This window comes from Pundamilia nyererei, unplaced genomic scaffold (assembly GCF_000239375.1).
Source record: "Pundamilia nyererei isolate P.nyererei 1_Seehausen unplaced genomic scaffold, PunNye1.0 scaffold00002, whole genome shotgun sequence".
In the NCBI taxonomy this organism is placed as follows: Eukaryota; Metazoa; Chordata; class Actinopteri; order Cichliformes; family Cichlidae; genus Pundamilia; species Pundamilia nyererei.
Genome location: NW_005187403.1, coordinates 2,847,968 through 2,862,669, shown reverse-complemented (window position 1 = coordinate 2,862,669; position 14,702 = coordinate 2,847,968). Strand labels below are relative to the sequence as shown.

The following is a 14,702-nucleotide window of genomic DNA, read 5'->3' as shown; positions in this document are numbered from 1 at the left end:
AAAGAAGTAAAAAACAACACTGACTGCATGTGTGACGAGCTCTGCTGTGCCATCTGTGCCACATGCAGCATTTTAGTGTTTTTGTGCTACAGTGTTATAGCACTAAATATTAAATTGAACCCATCCCCCCTTTCAGCCTGGTTGCAGCCGCTGGGATCAACAACTTTTTCTGTCTGTCTTTTCAACTTTGTTATAATCATGAACCCACAAAACACAGAGCTGAGATGACATCCTTCATCTTGTTTTTGGAGTTTTTGCTGCTCTGCCAACTGCCAACATCACATTACTGTTACATCTGGCTGCTGTAAATGCTAATAGAGAATAAAACCCTTAAAGGTATGTGGTGAGCAGTCCTTCTCAGAGATTCCCCAGAACGAATGCATTTAATAATTAGTTTTTATTCATCTCTGGCTCTCTTCCACAGTGTGCCTTTTGCCCTGCCTCCCTCAACTTAACCCCAACCCATCAAAGCAGATGGCTGCTGGAAGTTTCTTCCTGTTAAAATTGAGTTTTTCCTTCCTACTGTCGCCAAGTGCTTCCTTGAGGAAGGTTTTCTGATTGTTGGGTTTTTTTCTGTATTATTGAAGGATCTTTACCTCACAGTATAAAGAGCCTTCAGGCATGTGTTGTTGTGATTTTGCGCTATATAAATAACAGTGAAAAATTTAACAGAACTGTGTGGTGTTAAAGTGCCTGCTGTAGAGGCCGTGTAAAAGTAATAGTAGTAGTGTATGGATGGTGTATGTGTGTTTCCTGAGTTCTCAGTGTCAAAAGAAAATGAGAGGGTCAAAGGGAAACAAATCCACCTGTCCATATTAAAATAGCTGAATTTCAGTGGCACACCACCCCTGCAAATTTCTCATGATTTGATTTGACAAAATTGTCCCTCTCAAGGGTGCAATCATGTGTTTTTATTTTATTTTCCTGCAGTTAAATGTTCTTCACTCTCACTTAATCAGGACTCTTGATTACGTCTCTAATTTGTTACAGTGGAAGGGAGGAGTGCACTGAGTGTGGGGGCTTATTGTACATAATATCAGCCAGTCATTGCAGAGGATTACAGTGTCTTCAGAGAACATTTCTGTTTAACATTACTTCATTAGGCTCCCTTTGATAACCTTTCATTTCCCATTATTAGTTTTCATTTAATCCCAGCCCATGTCTAAGCTGCCGTCTATGTACGGAATGATGGCAAACGCCTGTGGAGAGACGACTCCTCTACAAGTGTAGGTCTGTGTAATTAAGCAATAAGCCACATGAGGCCAAGCTTTATGGTGATTTTTGAACAGCTGTTATGAGATATGCTGTTAAGTAAGATTTGTTAGCTGTCCCATAAATCAAAGACGATCTGGCTTTAGGACGTTTTTAAAAAAGTTTTACTTATATGGAAATCAAACCATTGTTGATTGAGTGTATACATCAGTAATTACATTTCTATAGAGAAAATATTCTTGTATGTGGGGAAGTCACCCATCCCCATGCTGGATTCTGCATGCCTACAGATAAGTAATTGAAAACAATGCATCCATACATCCCAGTGTTATTGCTGTCAGTGTAATGTCATTGATAACAGCCTCACAGTTTGCAATTATCTCTCCGAGAGTCATATCAGAGTTGTATTAAAATACTACTAAATGGAGACCCAATTATTTTTCTAGCAAAACACCAGAAGCCAGAGGAAACAGAGTATTAATGCGGCACTGAGCATCCAACTTTTGGCAATTTTTACAGCTGTCTTTTGCAGTTTTTATCATTCTAAGACATAATAGACCGAGAAGAACCAGCTCCAGATGGAGGTTTGTCAGCGAAAAAACTGCCTATGGTGGAAAAAGTCCAATTAGTCCATTGTTAGTTTGTTGGCTTCATTTGACAACAGAATTCACTCCTTTGGTGTACTTCTATCCAAGCAGCCACTGGGCAAGAGACAGTGCAGTTGTGTCAGGTTGCCGTTCATCACAAGGTTACCACAGAGAGACAGACAACCAGCCATGCTGGTATTCATACTACCAGATGTAGAGCACCCAGAAAAAAACAAACAGAAAGGTCTCAGCTGACCAGAAATTTTTAAGCCTGTGCTCCAGCACATTGTTCATTTTAACACTACTATTAGAAGTCAAACTCAAGAAATGATGACATGAGTGCATATAGTTACTGCACTTCATTTACATTTCTGTTGTAGGTCATTGCTGCTCCAGAATCTACCGTTAGGCTCTAATACTAGTTTCTTTCCAGGGGTGGGTCTTTGTTATTATCTTATTCCACAGTGTTCAGGTTTAATTGCATGCTGCTGGGAATGACAACTTTGGTCACTAGAAATTGAACATTAGCTGCCCGTTACTCTGCGTACACATATTAATAAGTCTGTTCAAGCTGGATGGCTGAAATTGAGCTTTCTGCAAGGCTAGACAGACATCACACGTGTTGGGTGAAAGCTACAATTTCCTTGATACCCGATGAAGCTACCCTATTATACATTAATGGTCCAAGCTTGTCATCTTGCGTGCATGGTCTGGCATACTTGATATACAGCACTTTTATATTCTCATCTGTAGTCTGAGAAACTTATCTCATTATGGGTGCATCACAGACAATACACATCCATAAAGAATGACCAGAAATGGACCTTTAAATGTTTTTAAAGAAAAAAAAAACATTATCATGCTGTTCTTCACAACAATAAGAAGCTCATGTGTTCCCCCTCTCTCAGTTAATGCTTCCGCTGGAAAGCATTTAGTGTCACTTCATTATAAATGGATTATGGTTTGCAGGCTGTGTGAGAGAGGATATGAAGGCTCAAAACCAAATATATCTACCACAACAAGAACTTTGCACTGCTGCCCATCTGTTTGCCGAGCTAAAACTTGAACAAGGCTTTGTTAAAGTGCTGCTGGTGGCATATATATATTTGTGTCAATAATGAAATGGTCTGCTCTGTGACTTGATGATCTGTCATCATCTGATGACAGATGAAAGCATAACATCCGGCTACACTTTCATCCGGAAAACATTTTAAATTGTTGTCTAAACAAAAATCCCTGAAATTGATTTGATTTGACAAGCAGACTGTCCTCCATCTCCTCCTGGCAAATGGCAGATCTGTTTACTGCTGATAATCTTATCAGATTCAAATTTCACTCATCATCTTGTCCCTGCAAATCTTCATCTCTTTGATTGATCATTCCTGCAATATAATGAAAGCTAATCTAAACAATCATGCGTTTCGCCTGCAGGGTTGAAGATCCGTGAAGTGATGATCAACGTGTCGCGTCAGCAGGTGGAGGACTTTCATGGCCCAGAGGACTACTGGTGTTTGTGTGTCGCCTGGAGTCACCTGGGAACTTCCAAGAGCCGCAAGGCAACAGTCCGGATTGCCTGTAAGCGAAACCATGTCACTTTGATACCAGCCTGACCTTACTGTGTCTGCGAAGGTTATTTGACTTTAAACCAGTGAGGGGATTATATAGAAAGCATTCATTGTACATACATAAACAGAGAAGGTCACACATGAAACAATTGTGCATATATGTTTGTTTGCTCCTTCGTGCTATTCTTCTATAAAGCAGGGCTGTTTATTCTCTTGCCTAGACCTGCGGAAGAACTTTGAGCAGGACCCCCAAGGCACCGAGGTGCCTCTGAATGGCATGATTGTGTTGCACTGTCGTCCCCCAGAGGGAGTGCCTGTGGCTGAGGTGAGGGCTTTCTTGCACTTCAAACAAGTAACGTTTTCTCCTGTGTTGCTTGGAGAGAAGCCGTCATCCATCTGCTTTACTCACAGTATAGCTCTGTTTACGTGACATGTTGTTTTGTTTCTCTCCAGCCACAGCAAATCCAGGACACATCTGTAATTTTTTCTCTTCATTTCAGTGTAAACAAGACTAATACTTGATGAGCTGACACAATTAATGTATTCCTTTCACTTTTGCTATCTTTGTCTGTTTTCTGAGGGTGAGTATTTCTGTATGAGCATGTCTGATAGAGAGTACCCGTCACTGCTATTTTAATTTTTACTATGAATATAAAATGAGGCTCTCGTGGACAGTCCTGCTGAGTGGTGCTTCTGTGCTGTGATGCTGCGCGCCTTCGTGTGGAAACTCAGTAGGGTGATGTGTCGATAGATATCAAAGCCTGCGTAACCAAGCATCTGAAGCTTTGCATTTACTTAAAGGGGCAGTCTGTGATCTATGTAAACAAGATGACAGTAGATTTCTAAGCACAGGACTCGAACCCTACCATTACTCCCAAACTGATTGACGTGCCTTTGCATAAACCGACCGATACGTTTTCTGATGCTAATGGATAAAGCTTTGTGGAGGTCAGTAATGTTTGCAAACACACTGACTTGTTTTTTAATCATAACTTCCGTTTGCATGTCTTCCAGCTCTTTTATATGAAACAACAGAACAGTTAAGAGTTGACATTTTATTTACAGTATGCATCTATACTGGCAGGGTCACTGGCATGTATATTCCCAGGATTATATAATATATATATATAACTGTTTGTTTAGTTTTTGTCTTTTCTGAGCCACAGCTGTCTAATTCTCAGTTTTAGTATAGTGTAGTGTAAATAGCACTGAGATTTTGGACATACTAAAAAGAAAAGAAACTATTACATCATGTGTGATTTTGGACACAAAATTCCTCATCCCAGCAAAAAAAACAAAAAACAAAACAGAAAATAGAGCAAATACAATTAGTGTCAAAATATCCAGACTTGGCTGTTTGAACAGAGCTGTTCTTAATCTGTTTGTCCTTCTCACTCATTGTTAGTCTTGTTAAACTTAGGAGTTATCTGTCTCCATTACAGGGAGCAGCACCTTTCAGAAACAGATCCACTTAATATTAATTATTCACTAAATTATTCACTCATTCCTGTTTACAGGATTTAACTTGAGAAAATATGCTACATAGCAGGATAACATTAAGTTTTATATCAGATAGTATTTGTTTATTTCATAGTTATATATGTTCTCATTAAGTCATATTTAATTGTAGAGCTTATTCATTGCTTCTGGTAGCTCTGTAAAATATATAACATTAACATTACAACCAAATCACCTTTTATATTTCCACTCATAGTAATGAGTCATTAATTAATTGCTTAGAAGAACTGGTAAAAGTTCACATCAATGTCCATAACATCTGCAGTTACCACAGACCATGGGGTGTCAATTAAATGTGGAAAGTCAAAGTGAGCCCCTCTCCAATGTATTCTTTTTCCACTTTGAGGGACCCAATTAAAATGAATATCAATGGAAGTGAGGGACACTGCTGATAGGGGTTAATAAATACCAGTAGGGTCCAACCATCAGCTACAGTACTATTTAATAAGGATAGGGTCTCACTGGGATTAGAAAAATCATTTTTTACAAGTGTCCTAAGTCCAAGAAAGTAATAAGTAAAGATGACACCATGTTTTCTGATGTCTGTTGGCTTGAGGCAGTGTTTTGGTTTATAGTAGAGATGGCACGATACCACTTTTTTATGTCCGATACCGATACCGATATCATAAATTTGGATATCTGCCGATACCGATATGAATCCGATATAGTGTTTTTTAATCAACAAAACTGTTTTTTAAATATCTTGCTGCATTTTGTATAAGTTCATACTCAAGTTTAAAACAACAACTACACTAAAGCTATTCTGTTATACCTGTATGCAAAAAAAAAATTTCATAGTTCAGCAATACTGATCAATCTAATAAACTTAAACCTACACCATCCTCCCTATTCTGGTATTTTAAAGAGTACTTAGCATAAATATTAAGCAACCTAACTAATAGGGTTCCAACTCCCAGCAACAACAAAAATAAATAAATAAAAAATAGGGAACCACCCCTCACGCTCCACCTCATGATGCTTAATCGACGTAATCAACCTTAATTTGATGCAGTGTGAAAAAAAATACACAGAAATCAATTCTTTTTCAAGAAATATTAAATAGATTCAACATCTTTCTTCAACAAAATTGCAGACTGCACAGATGGTACCTTCCCAAAGGAAAAAGTACTATAGCTTACTAGGGTATATTAGACTTAACAGTTACTATATACAATAATGGACTTCTATACATTTTACATCAGATTAAAACTTTGGGTATAAGATTCAGATAAATATTAAATAATTAAAAGCTCGACATTTTAAATGAGAATAAGAAAGAAAAGTATGTCTTTGTGCCCCCTTTTCCCTGTTAATGCCCTATCGGCCCCCCTGGCTAAACTTTGCTAGATCCGCCCCTGCACAGTTACCAGCCGTCAGCTACGTAGAAAAAGATCCTCGAGTAGAAAGTAATATTAAATACATTCTAACAACAGCTTATCAAGCTTAAACGTGCTGCTGTTGTTCAGCCGCTGGTTTCCTCTTTCTGGTGCAAAGTGGGCCAAAAGCAAACAAGAGACACGGACTCGCGACAGAAAAGCCAATCAGCTGATCGTTAAGCAGTTTCATGATTGAAGTAGCAGCCGGAGAGCGAGAGGCAGTCGCTCGTTAAGCTTAACGCAGGAATGCTTTACAAACATTCAGAGATGGACTTACACACTTGCTTTACTTCTCTCGGGGATAACTTTGTCGGAGATTAAATGCCGGGTTGCTAGCGAAGCTCCACATGCTATCCAGACCACATGCTATCCCGCATGCCACAGCCGCTCTATCACGTGATGCATACTGCTCCGACGTGCTAACGTTCTGAGGTGAGTTACGGCGTGTTGCAAGTTTTGTGAGGTGCTTTCGTGATATTTAATGGATCGGATTACATTTTTTATTTTTCTCCGATATCCAGTAATTTAGGTCAGTATCGGACCGATACCGATACTTAATATCGGATCGGTCCATCTCTAGTTTATAGTAAAGCAAAATGTCGTCACTGATGTTATATCAGTGATTTCTGGAATGCCAAAGCAGCAACATAGTATACGATGATGTAACGGGGGTATTTTCAATTATTATATTTTAAATCTTTCAAAGTTATTATTTATTAATATATTTTGTATTTATTTTTTAATCAACAGACTTTTTATTCGTATTATTTTTATTTCGTCAGTTTTATCAAAGCAACTGACCACATGTATGAATTAATAAAGTTCAGTGAAATGAAATGAAAAGAACAGGGGTTAAGCACTGTCTGCCGTACTGAATATTGTTTACGGATATTTGAGAATTTGTATTGCTCAAACATTTTCTTTGGTGTGCTTCATTGTTATGTCTGTCATGTTGTGATCTGTCATATTAACAGACTGTTCTAAAGCCATTTGTTTTTTCAGAATCCAAATCGATGCTTTAGAATTCCTTAAAGGTGAAAATGGACTCCAGTTCAAATTGTGTGTGTGTGTGTGCCCGTGTGTGTGTGTGTGATGAATGATTCAGCTCACACAAATGGAGCATCGGTGTACCACGAGTCTCCCCGATGCATTGTGGTCATCAAACTCCTCATGCATTCATTAATGTGACTCCGGCTAACAAAGAGAATGGTTATAGTAAATAATGCAGTGACAAATCCAGCTCCCTCTAGTATGACTTGCACTGAGGGAAGAAAAAAAACTACTGACATCCAGAGTTGGAGATGTGGCAGTAATTTTTTTTTTTTTTTTATGACTTTAGACATTGCTGAGAGCCTTTTTTGTATCCAGCACTGTGAAGGAGAGAAGCTCAAGCTCAGCTAAAGTTTGAGTTTTAAGGAATTGAGGTCATGCAGCATGATCTGTTAAACCCTGTTTGTATTCTGAGGGATATTTATTTTGGCCATGACATTTATCTGAACGTCCATACTCCCACATTCAGCTGGAAATTAATACTTGTGATGTTGAAGAAATGTGAACAGTTAATTTTTTGGAGCTGATATTAAATGCACAGTTGACGAAATGCGGATTTAATACGCTCCAACTTTCTAGGCTGTTTTAATACATTAATGCTTTACATCTGACTGTAAAGCTTGAAATCCCTTTATGTCACTGCTCTGTTCATGATCTCAGAGGCAATGCCATCAGTGAGGGAGAGGGAACTTTATCTGCATCTTGCTGTAACTAAGCCACCCGGGAGTTTACTGGGCTGCTGTGTAGGATGTTAATGAAAACCAGAGAACGCCATATTATCTGTCCCAGCAGTGACAGAGGCAATAATCTGTGCACAATGCAAGTCAGACCACAGAGAATGGATCATAGTAAAACAGCTTAAGTCTGCTTCAGTTTATTGGTGACAAGAGTTTTAACTGGCTCTGCTTTTTAGAGACAGAACAGTTACCAGTACATATTATACTCAACTGTGTCCTTACATAATATTTTTGTAATTAAATGTCACTTTTTCTCAATAAAAACAATCTTGTTTTGAATTAGTAGTTATTTAGTTAAACTATTAATAGCGCTTTACAGCTCAGTGATAACATGGTAAATGTGGGGTAATCTCAGAGAAAAGTCAACACTTAAGTAACAATGCAATAGTTTATTTTGTTTTTGATAGCAGTATGGTAACCTGCTTACAAGACAGCTGGTATTTTTCAGTGCAATATTTGGATTTAAGAAATTATCTGTCAGAGGCATTTGGAGTTTTTTTCATTTTGAGTCTTTTATTGTCCTTTCTGTTGTTTAGCTGTGTTACAATTTCTACGTCTGGCCTTGTTTCCTGCTTTATTTTGAAAGTCTTGTGTTGCTATGTTCAATGCGTTTAGTTTTGCTCTTCCTCTTTGACATCGTTATGTTGATTTGTGTCAGCTGTTTCCCCATGTGTTTCCACTTCCTCTGATCACCTCCAGTGTGTATTTAGTCTGGGTGTTTTCTTTCAGTCTTTGTGAGGTTGTTTGGGTCACAGTCATAGAGTGAGCTGGAGGACCCAATAGCAGACACGGAAGGAGACAGGACTAAGGTTAAACAAAAAGCGAGCCGTTTATTATGGCTGGTAAACATGAATACAAAAATCAAGCAAAAGTGAACAGGAGCGACACTAAACTGAAACCTAAACTGGGAAAACTAAACTGTGGTAACTATGAAAACAGACATGAACACTGTTCTACCAAGGAACATGTGAGCAACTGTGATGGGGAAAAACAAGAACAAGAAACATAAACACGACCTGAGCAGAATCATGGAATACATGGAACAGATGACAAAGACTGAAAGAAAACATACAGAATAAACACACATTGGAGGTGATCAGAGGAAGTGGAAACACGTGGGGAAACAGCTGACACAAATCAACATAATGACATACAGGACAAGAGCAAAACTAAGCACACTGAACATAGCAAACAAGACTTTCAAAATAAAACAGGAAACAAGGAGAGATGTAGACATGACAACTAATAATAGCAACAGAAGAACTTAACATATCTCCAAATGCAATATAAGAAATCAAAAATACAAACATAAACTCCAAATGCTGGGTCATAGACATTATCCTAAAGGAATAAAAACTGGATTCTTTCACTTTACAAGCTGATATCAACCTAAAACCTTCAATATCACATTAAAATTCTAGTAAGGTTATACTATATAACAGGTCTAAAAATATTGTGACGTCTCAGATATACTTGTCCTTTTCATCTCTGTTTAAAACTATGAACTTAACCATGTCTTTAAAATATAAACCTCCCATTTTCTGTTTCATTTCATGATAACATTGCCTAAAATTGGAAATACAAAGCTAAATAGTCACTTTCAGTGTAATATTCATGAGTTAAGCATGAATACTGTGGCAGTTTTAAAGTACAGTGGCACCACTGGGATCTGGGATTTTAATAAAATTAAGGATGCCACATATTAAAGTAAACATCTAATACATATAATCTAATATATATGTGATGCCTGAAGGTTGTTTACATTTATTGATGAGTAAATATATGATGCCGTTGCTGCTGGGAACACACTGCGAACATAACTGAAGAGCTTTGCAGGGGAACAAAAATTAAAGACTAACATCTTTAAACAACCTGACCACATGGCAAAATAACCACTTGTTCAGCAAAGCATTAACTTACTTAATTTGTGCACTGTTCACATTATAAACTTTAGATACTGGAAAAACACATAGACTGAACTGCTTTTATAACTTAGCCATTTGTTCAGCTTTACAGAAGTCAGCTAGATCTAAAACATGTTGTCATTTAAAATACAGCAAATCTATAAAAAGTGTCACGCAAATCCCAACCAGCTTTGTTCCCATGTAAGTTAGATTCTCAATTGTACCATTTTTCTGCATTTCTACTTTTTTCACAATGTTGTCAATCCCTGAAGGTTCAACTCAGTGTTTTACAAAGGGATTGTTCGTATCACTCATAGACAACACTTTTTCTAGCTGTTAAAAGTAGAGTGACAACAAAGATTTCCAAAATCTTCTCTGTGAAATCTTTAAACTCTTAAAATGTCAAGAAAATATACAAAAATTTTCAACATTGCTATACCCAGTGTTCCGATTTATAGATTTATGAAAGAGTTTCCAATTTCAGAAAAAAAGGGCAAGTGAGTAATTATGTAATCAGGGCCTGTATCATACATGTTTGACATGCAGAGAATGAACAGCAGAAATCATTCTGGAGAGATTAAAAGGTTAGCAGCTAACTAAAGGAATAAATGCTTTCAATTATTACCCACCCAAGTATTCCCAAGCATTCCAATCATCAAGCCACTCATCCCGAGACATTTAGATTGCTTGAAATATAATTATTAAGTGATAAGCATACCGTTTCCAGAGATGGTGAAGAGATAATCCAAGAACGCCCTGAAAGTTTAGCCACTCCTGCCTCCAGAACAGGCTTGCGTCAGATTTGGTGGATTAATTTGTTTAATGTGATTTCATGAAAGCTGTTGTTGCACTGAGAAAAGGCCAAACATGACTGAGGGGAGGCTGAGAGGGTGCAGGCATGAGTGAAGGGAAGGAGGGGAGGGGGCGGTTAATGAAGCGCAATCTTAATTGAATCAGATGGTACAAAACTTACTGCAATGCTTTGTAATTGTCTTCATGTCGCTTTCACTTCCCATTTAAATGATTGTAAATGTAGGTCATTACATCTGCTTTCAGAATAATCAAGTGTTTAGGCCAGATGCTGAGGGGAATTGAAATGACTTCTTTGTTAAGTTTAAGATGATACCTTTCTGCAAATAAACACGGCTCTCCAGACTTGCCGGCTCTCTCACCTCAACAGCTTTGCACAGCTTGAATTTATCAGAAAATGAAGCCCTGCTGCATGCTTCATAGACACTCTGCTGATGATGTGATGCTGCTTTCCTGGCTTTATTTTATGTGCTTTCTCAACCAAGAGTGAAAAAGAGCAAAATATACTGGTACGTATGAGTGACATGTAGAGGTCAGTACGGTGACCTTGACACCATGCCAATAGACTGCCAGCGCTGCTAGGTCAGGTGTTCTGTAGTGCAACACTAGTTGCTGCTATCGAAGTGGGACACATTTGCCAATTAAGCAAATATGTTTCCTGTCGTCCCCGGGCGCTGGCTTATCAGGCTCATTTGAGCGTCCCTGCCATCTCATCAGCATGTGCATCTCTCCATAGTTTTTGACTCTAGGACCAACAGAGAGTGTCTCGCACTCCAGGATTATACTTTTCCCTGAAAGTGAGGGAGGGTCAGAATGAGACAGATTAATCAAAGCAAAATCACAAGAGGAAAACCCAACCAGAGAACAAAGAGATTATTTTAATTTACTTCACTGTAAGAATTTCCTGAGATAAAGGTCCCAAAAAATGAAAAGTCACCACCAAAGAGGATTTGTCTGATCACAGAGAGGATAAAGAGATAATTATTGGTCAGTTTTATTGAATAGTACAACAGCTGCTGTTTAATGGTTTAATTAAGTTTCATCTTTCTCTTCTTATTATGTACTTTCACAAATCCTTTTTTAAAATCTCAGATGGCCTTTACCACGATGTGAATGAGAATCAAACACCATCACAGTTTAGAAATTAGGATAATGTTAGCATGAAAAAAAAATCATTACATTAATCTCTCAGTCTGCTTCTTTTCTGTTTTGGTTGCCTGTTAAATTCTATCCACAAACACAAACACCCACACTACTTCTAAAAGTGTACACGTGCATCTTTTTTAAATCACATATAACTTTAAAAAATCTTAAGTGTAAGAAACTAACATATATAATACAACTGGAACACACTGATTCAAAAGGAAAGCACATGCCTTACAGCGAAACAGTACGAAACTTGGAATCATTTTCTGAGACAAACAGCGACCTAACTAATTCAACGGCATTGCAGAAAGGATGAAAGAGATCTATACACCAGCAATCCATACTTTACCACTCAAACTTGGCTTACTTTCTATCAATACCACCTAAAAAGAGTTGATTAGAACATGTAAAATTCATGTAATAACAGCCTTAGTTCAGTGAACATAAAATGAGCCGTCTAATGAATCTCCACATACTTGACAACTTCTGTCTTCTGGAGTCAGTGCTTATTGTTTGTATAACACATTCTGGAGTGTACAACTGAAATGTTTAATCTCTAGTTACTGTGGAGTGGCACAATGGGTTTGCACGTGTGCCAGTTTCTCTGACGTTTGCTGTCTTAGTTGGCAAGCAGTGCCTTCTCAGTTTCAACTGGTGATGTAAATTTAACAGTTTTAAAATTGTCCTTCTTTGTGTGTGAGAGAAGTAAAGCTAGAACAGAAAAGCATCAAATGCAACTCTGTTTTTAACATGTACTGGTACCATTGCATGACTAATGCGTAATAAATAGTAAATAAATAGTTTCTTTGCCAATGTCATTATGAGAATACATTTTGGCTTCTTTTTTCAGCTACTGAATATTTGGTTCCTCTGCATTTCCTGGTTTTAAATTGGTCTCTAAAGGACTGATTAGCTAGGATTTGTCTTAGGACAGGATATTTTCACGACCAATTTCAACACACCAAGTTTGGGAAAGCCTAAATGCTAACCTCAAAGCTTTATAGCAGATGAACTGTTAATGTCACAGTGACTTTTACCTACAGTCTATGTCACAGAAAACCTCAACCAGCTAACTAGACATCTATATCTACAAATACATACCTACAGTGTGTCCTGGAAACCCTAATAAGTAATTAAGTTTTCATTGTCAAGTTGAACAAATTAGGTTAAATGAAACGCTGCTGAGTAAAAAGCCCCGAGAGTCGATTTGAAATGTTCTCCAGGACGACTCTGGCATCAAAGTGCTTCTTTACTGGCAAGGGGCTAATCCCATCGGACCTACATTTTCAATAATTCCCGATTTCCCAGTGGTTAGAGTAAAAGAAATAAAAAGTCATGAATGTTTGATAGCTCACTCTACTTAGGAAAGATAGCATCATTTCAATTACCCTGATCTTAAACAGCAAATCTTCTGGCATTTCATGGATATCTTTCATAGATATTTTGTTTTAACTGTAATGTATAATTTATCATCTGCATAGGTAGAGAGCTACAATAAACACAGGGAAAGGTGGGGAAGGGTAACATATAGTATCATATAATACAGTGTCATTTCCGTGCCAAAAAATGCAAAATTTGGAGCTTTTAATGTTGAGTTGTGTTTTTATTTCAGATTTTGGATCTTACATTTGAGTTGAACGCAAGAGGAATGTGGTTCTGTTTTAAATGTATCATGTTGTCATATAGTCCTGTCATTTAGTCCAGTTATAGCACCGCAGTGATTTACCTTTGTATTGTTTTTTTTTACTTAAATGTGGTATAAATGGGAAAAATGCTTTCCTCCATTGTTTTGATATCTAATTTATGAAAAATTTCTACCTGCATGTGGAAGAAATTAGGTTTGTCATTGTGTTATGTAAAAGATGCAGATGTGAGTTCTTATTTTAAACAATGCAATTTGTTTTGCTCGGTGTTTCCTGTGGTGACATATTATCCACTTAATATTGAAATATATTTAATTTACACAGTGTAATAGTTACATCTTGGTACCTGTCAAACTCAGTTTCAACACTTTGCTCTAAATATTCATCCCATCTGAATATGAGAACAAAGCACTGGAGGTTAAGCTTCGATATAGTCATATATTCCACACTATATGACTATAATATACATTAAGTGAGTAATATAATGTAGACCGTTTTTAGTTCAGCTATTTTCTGAAATAAGGGGTGAGATAAGTGCATATCTTATAAACCTAATGTCTCATGGTGACATACAGTATTGGTCTTTGAGATGGGATCTCATTACAGTTTAACAAGCAACAAGTCATTTAGTTAGTTAGGCATCAACACTACAAACATGGTCGAGTCTTCCATTTCAGTTTGAATTAGCTGATGTGAAGCTTAGCAGCTATCTAAGTACCTGTCTTTCATTTACTGTAGGCTTGCAGACTAATTGAAAGATGGGTGCAAGCCAGTGTCAAGTGACCATTTGAAGAACTGCCGTTTTTGCAACTCCACGGTGGCTTTGTTTTTTAACCCCAGCAAAAACAACAAAGCTCACCAATCAATCACTTCAACTCATTTATTACTATTTGAGAAGTAAGGGTCACTATTTGCTGTCAATCCTTGCATAAAGCAGACTACAAGAAAATACTGTGATTACATGAATAAGCTTGTAAAATGGGCTCATTTTGTATGAAATTATTCAATTATATTTGCTCCATTTTGTAGAAGGTCAAAACTGACTGCTTTCATAACTGACAAGACTGACCAGCCATGACAAACACTGGGGTTGATTACACACTGGCTGTGAAAGAGTGAATTATAAAGAAAGAACTGATGAAGGCGCAATGTTG

At 37.5% G+C, this 14,702-nt stretch overlaps 1 protein-coding gene across 2 annotated transcripts in view; it reads left to right on the top strand.

The window, feature by feature from the left end:
* LOC102200231 (netrin receptor UNC5D-like) overlaps window positions 1-14,702 on the top strand; it is a 183,036-nt gene that overhangs the window by 131,039 nt on the left and 37,295 nt on the right. For both annotated transcript variants that reach the window (XM_005720159.1, XM_005720158.1), the window contains exons 3-4: window positions 3,231-3,374; window positions 3,586-3,689. In XM_005720159.1, coding sequence (XP_005720216.1) covers window positions 3,231-3,374; window positions 3,586-3,689 — 248 coding nt within the window. The remainder of the gene's footprint in view (window positions 1-3,230; window positions 3,375-3,585; window positions 3,690-14,702) is intronic.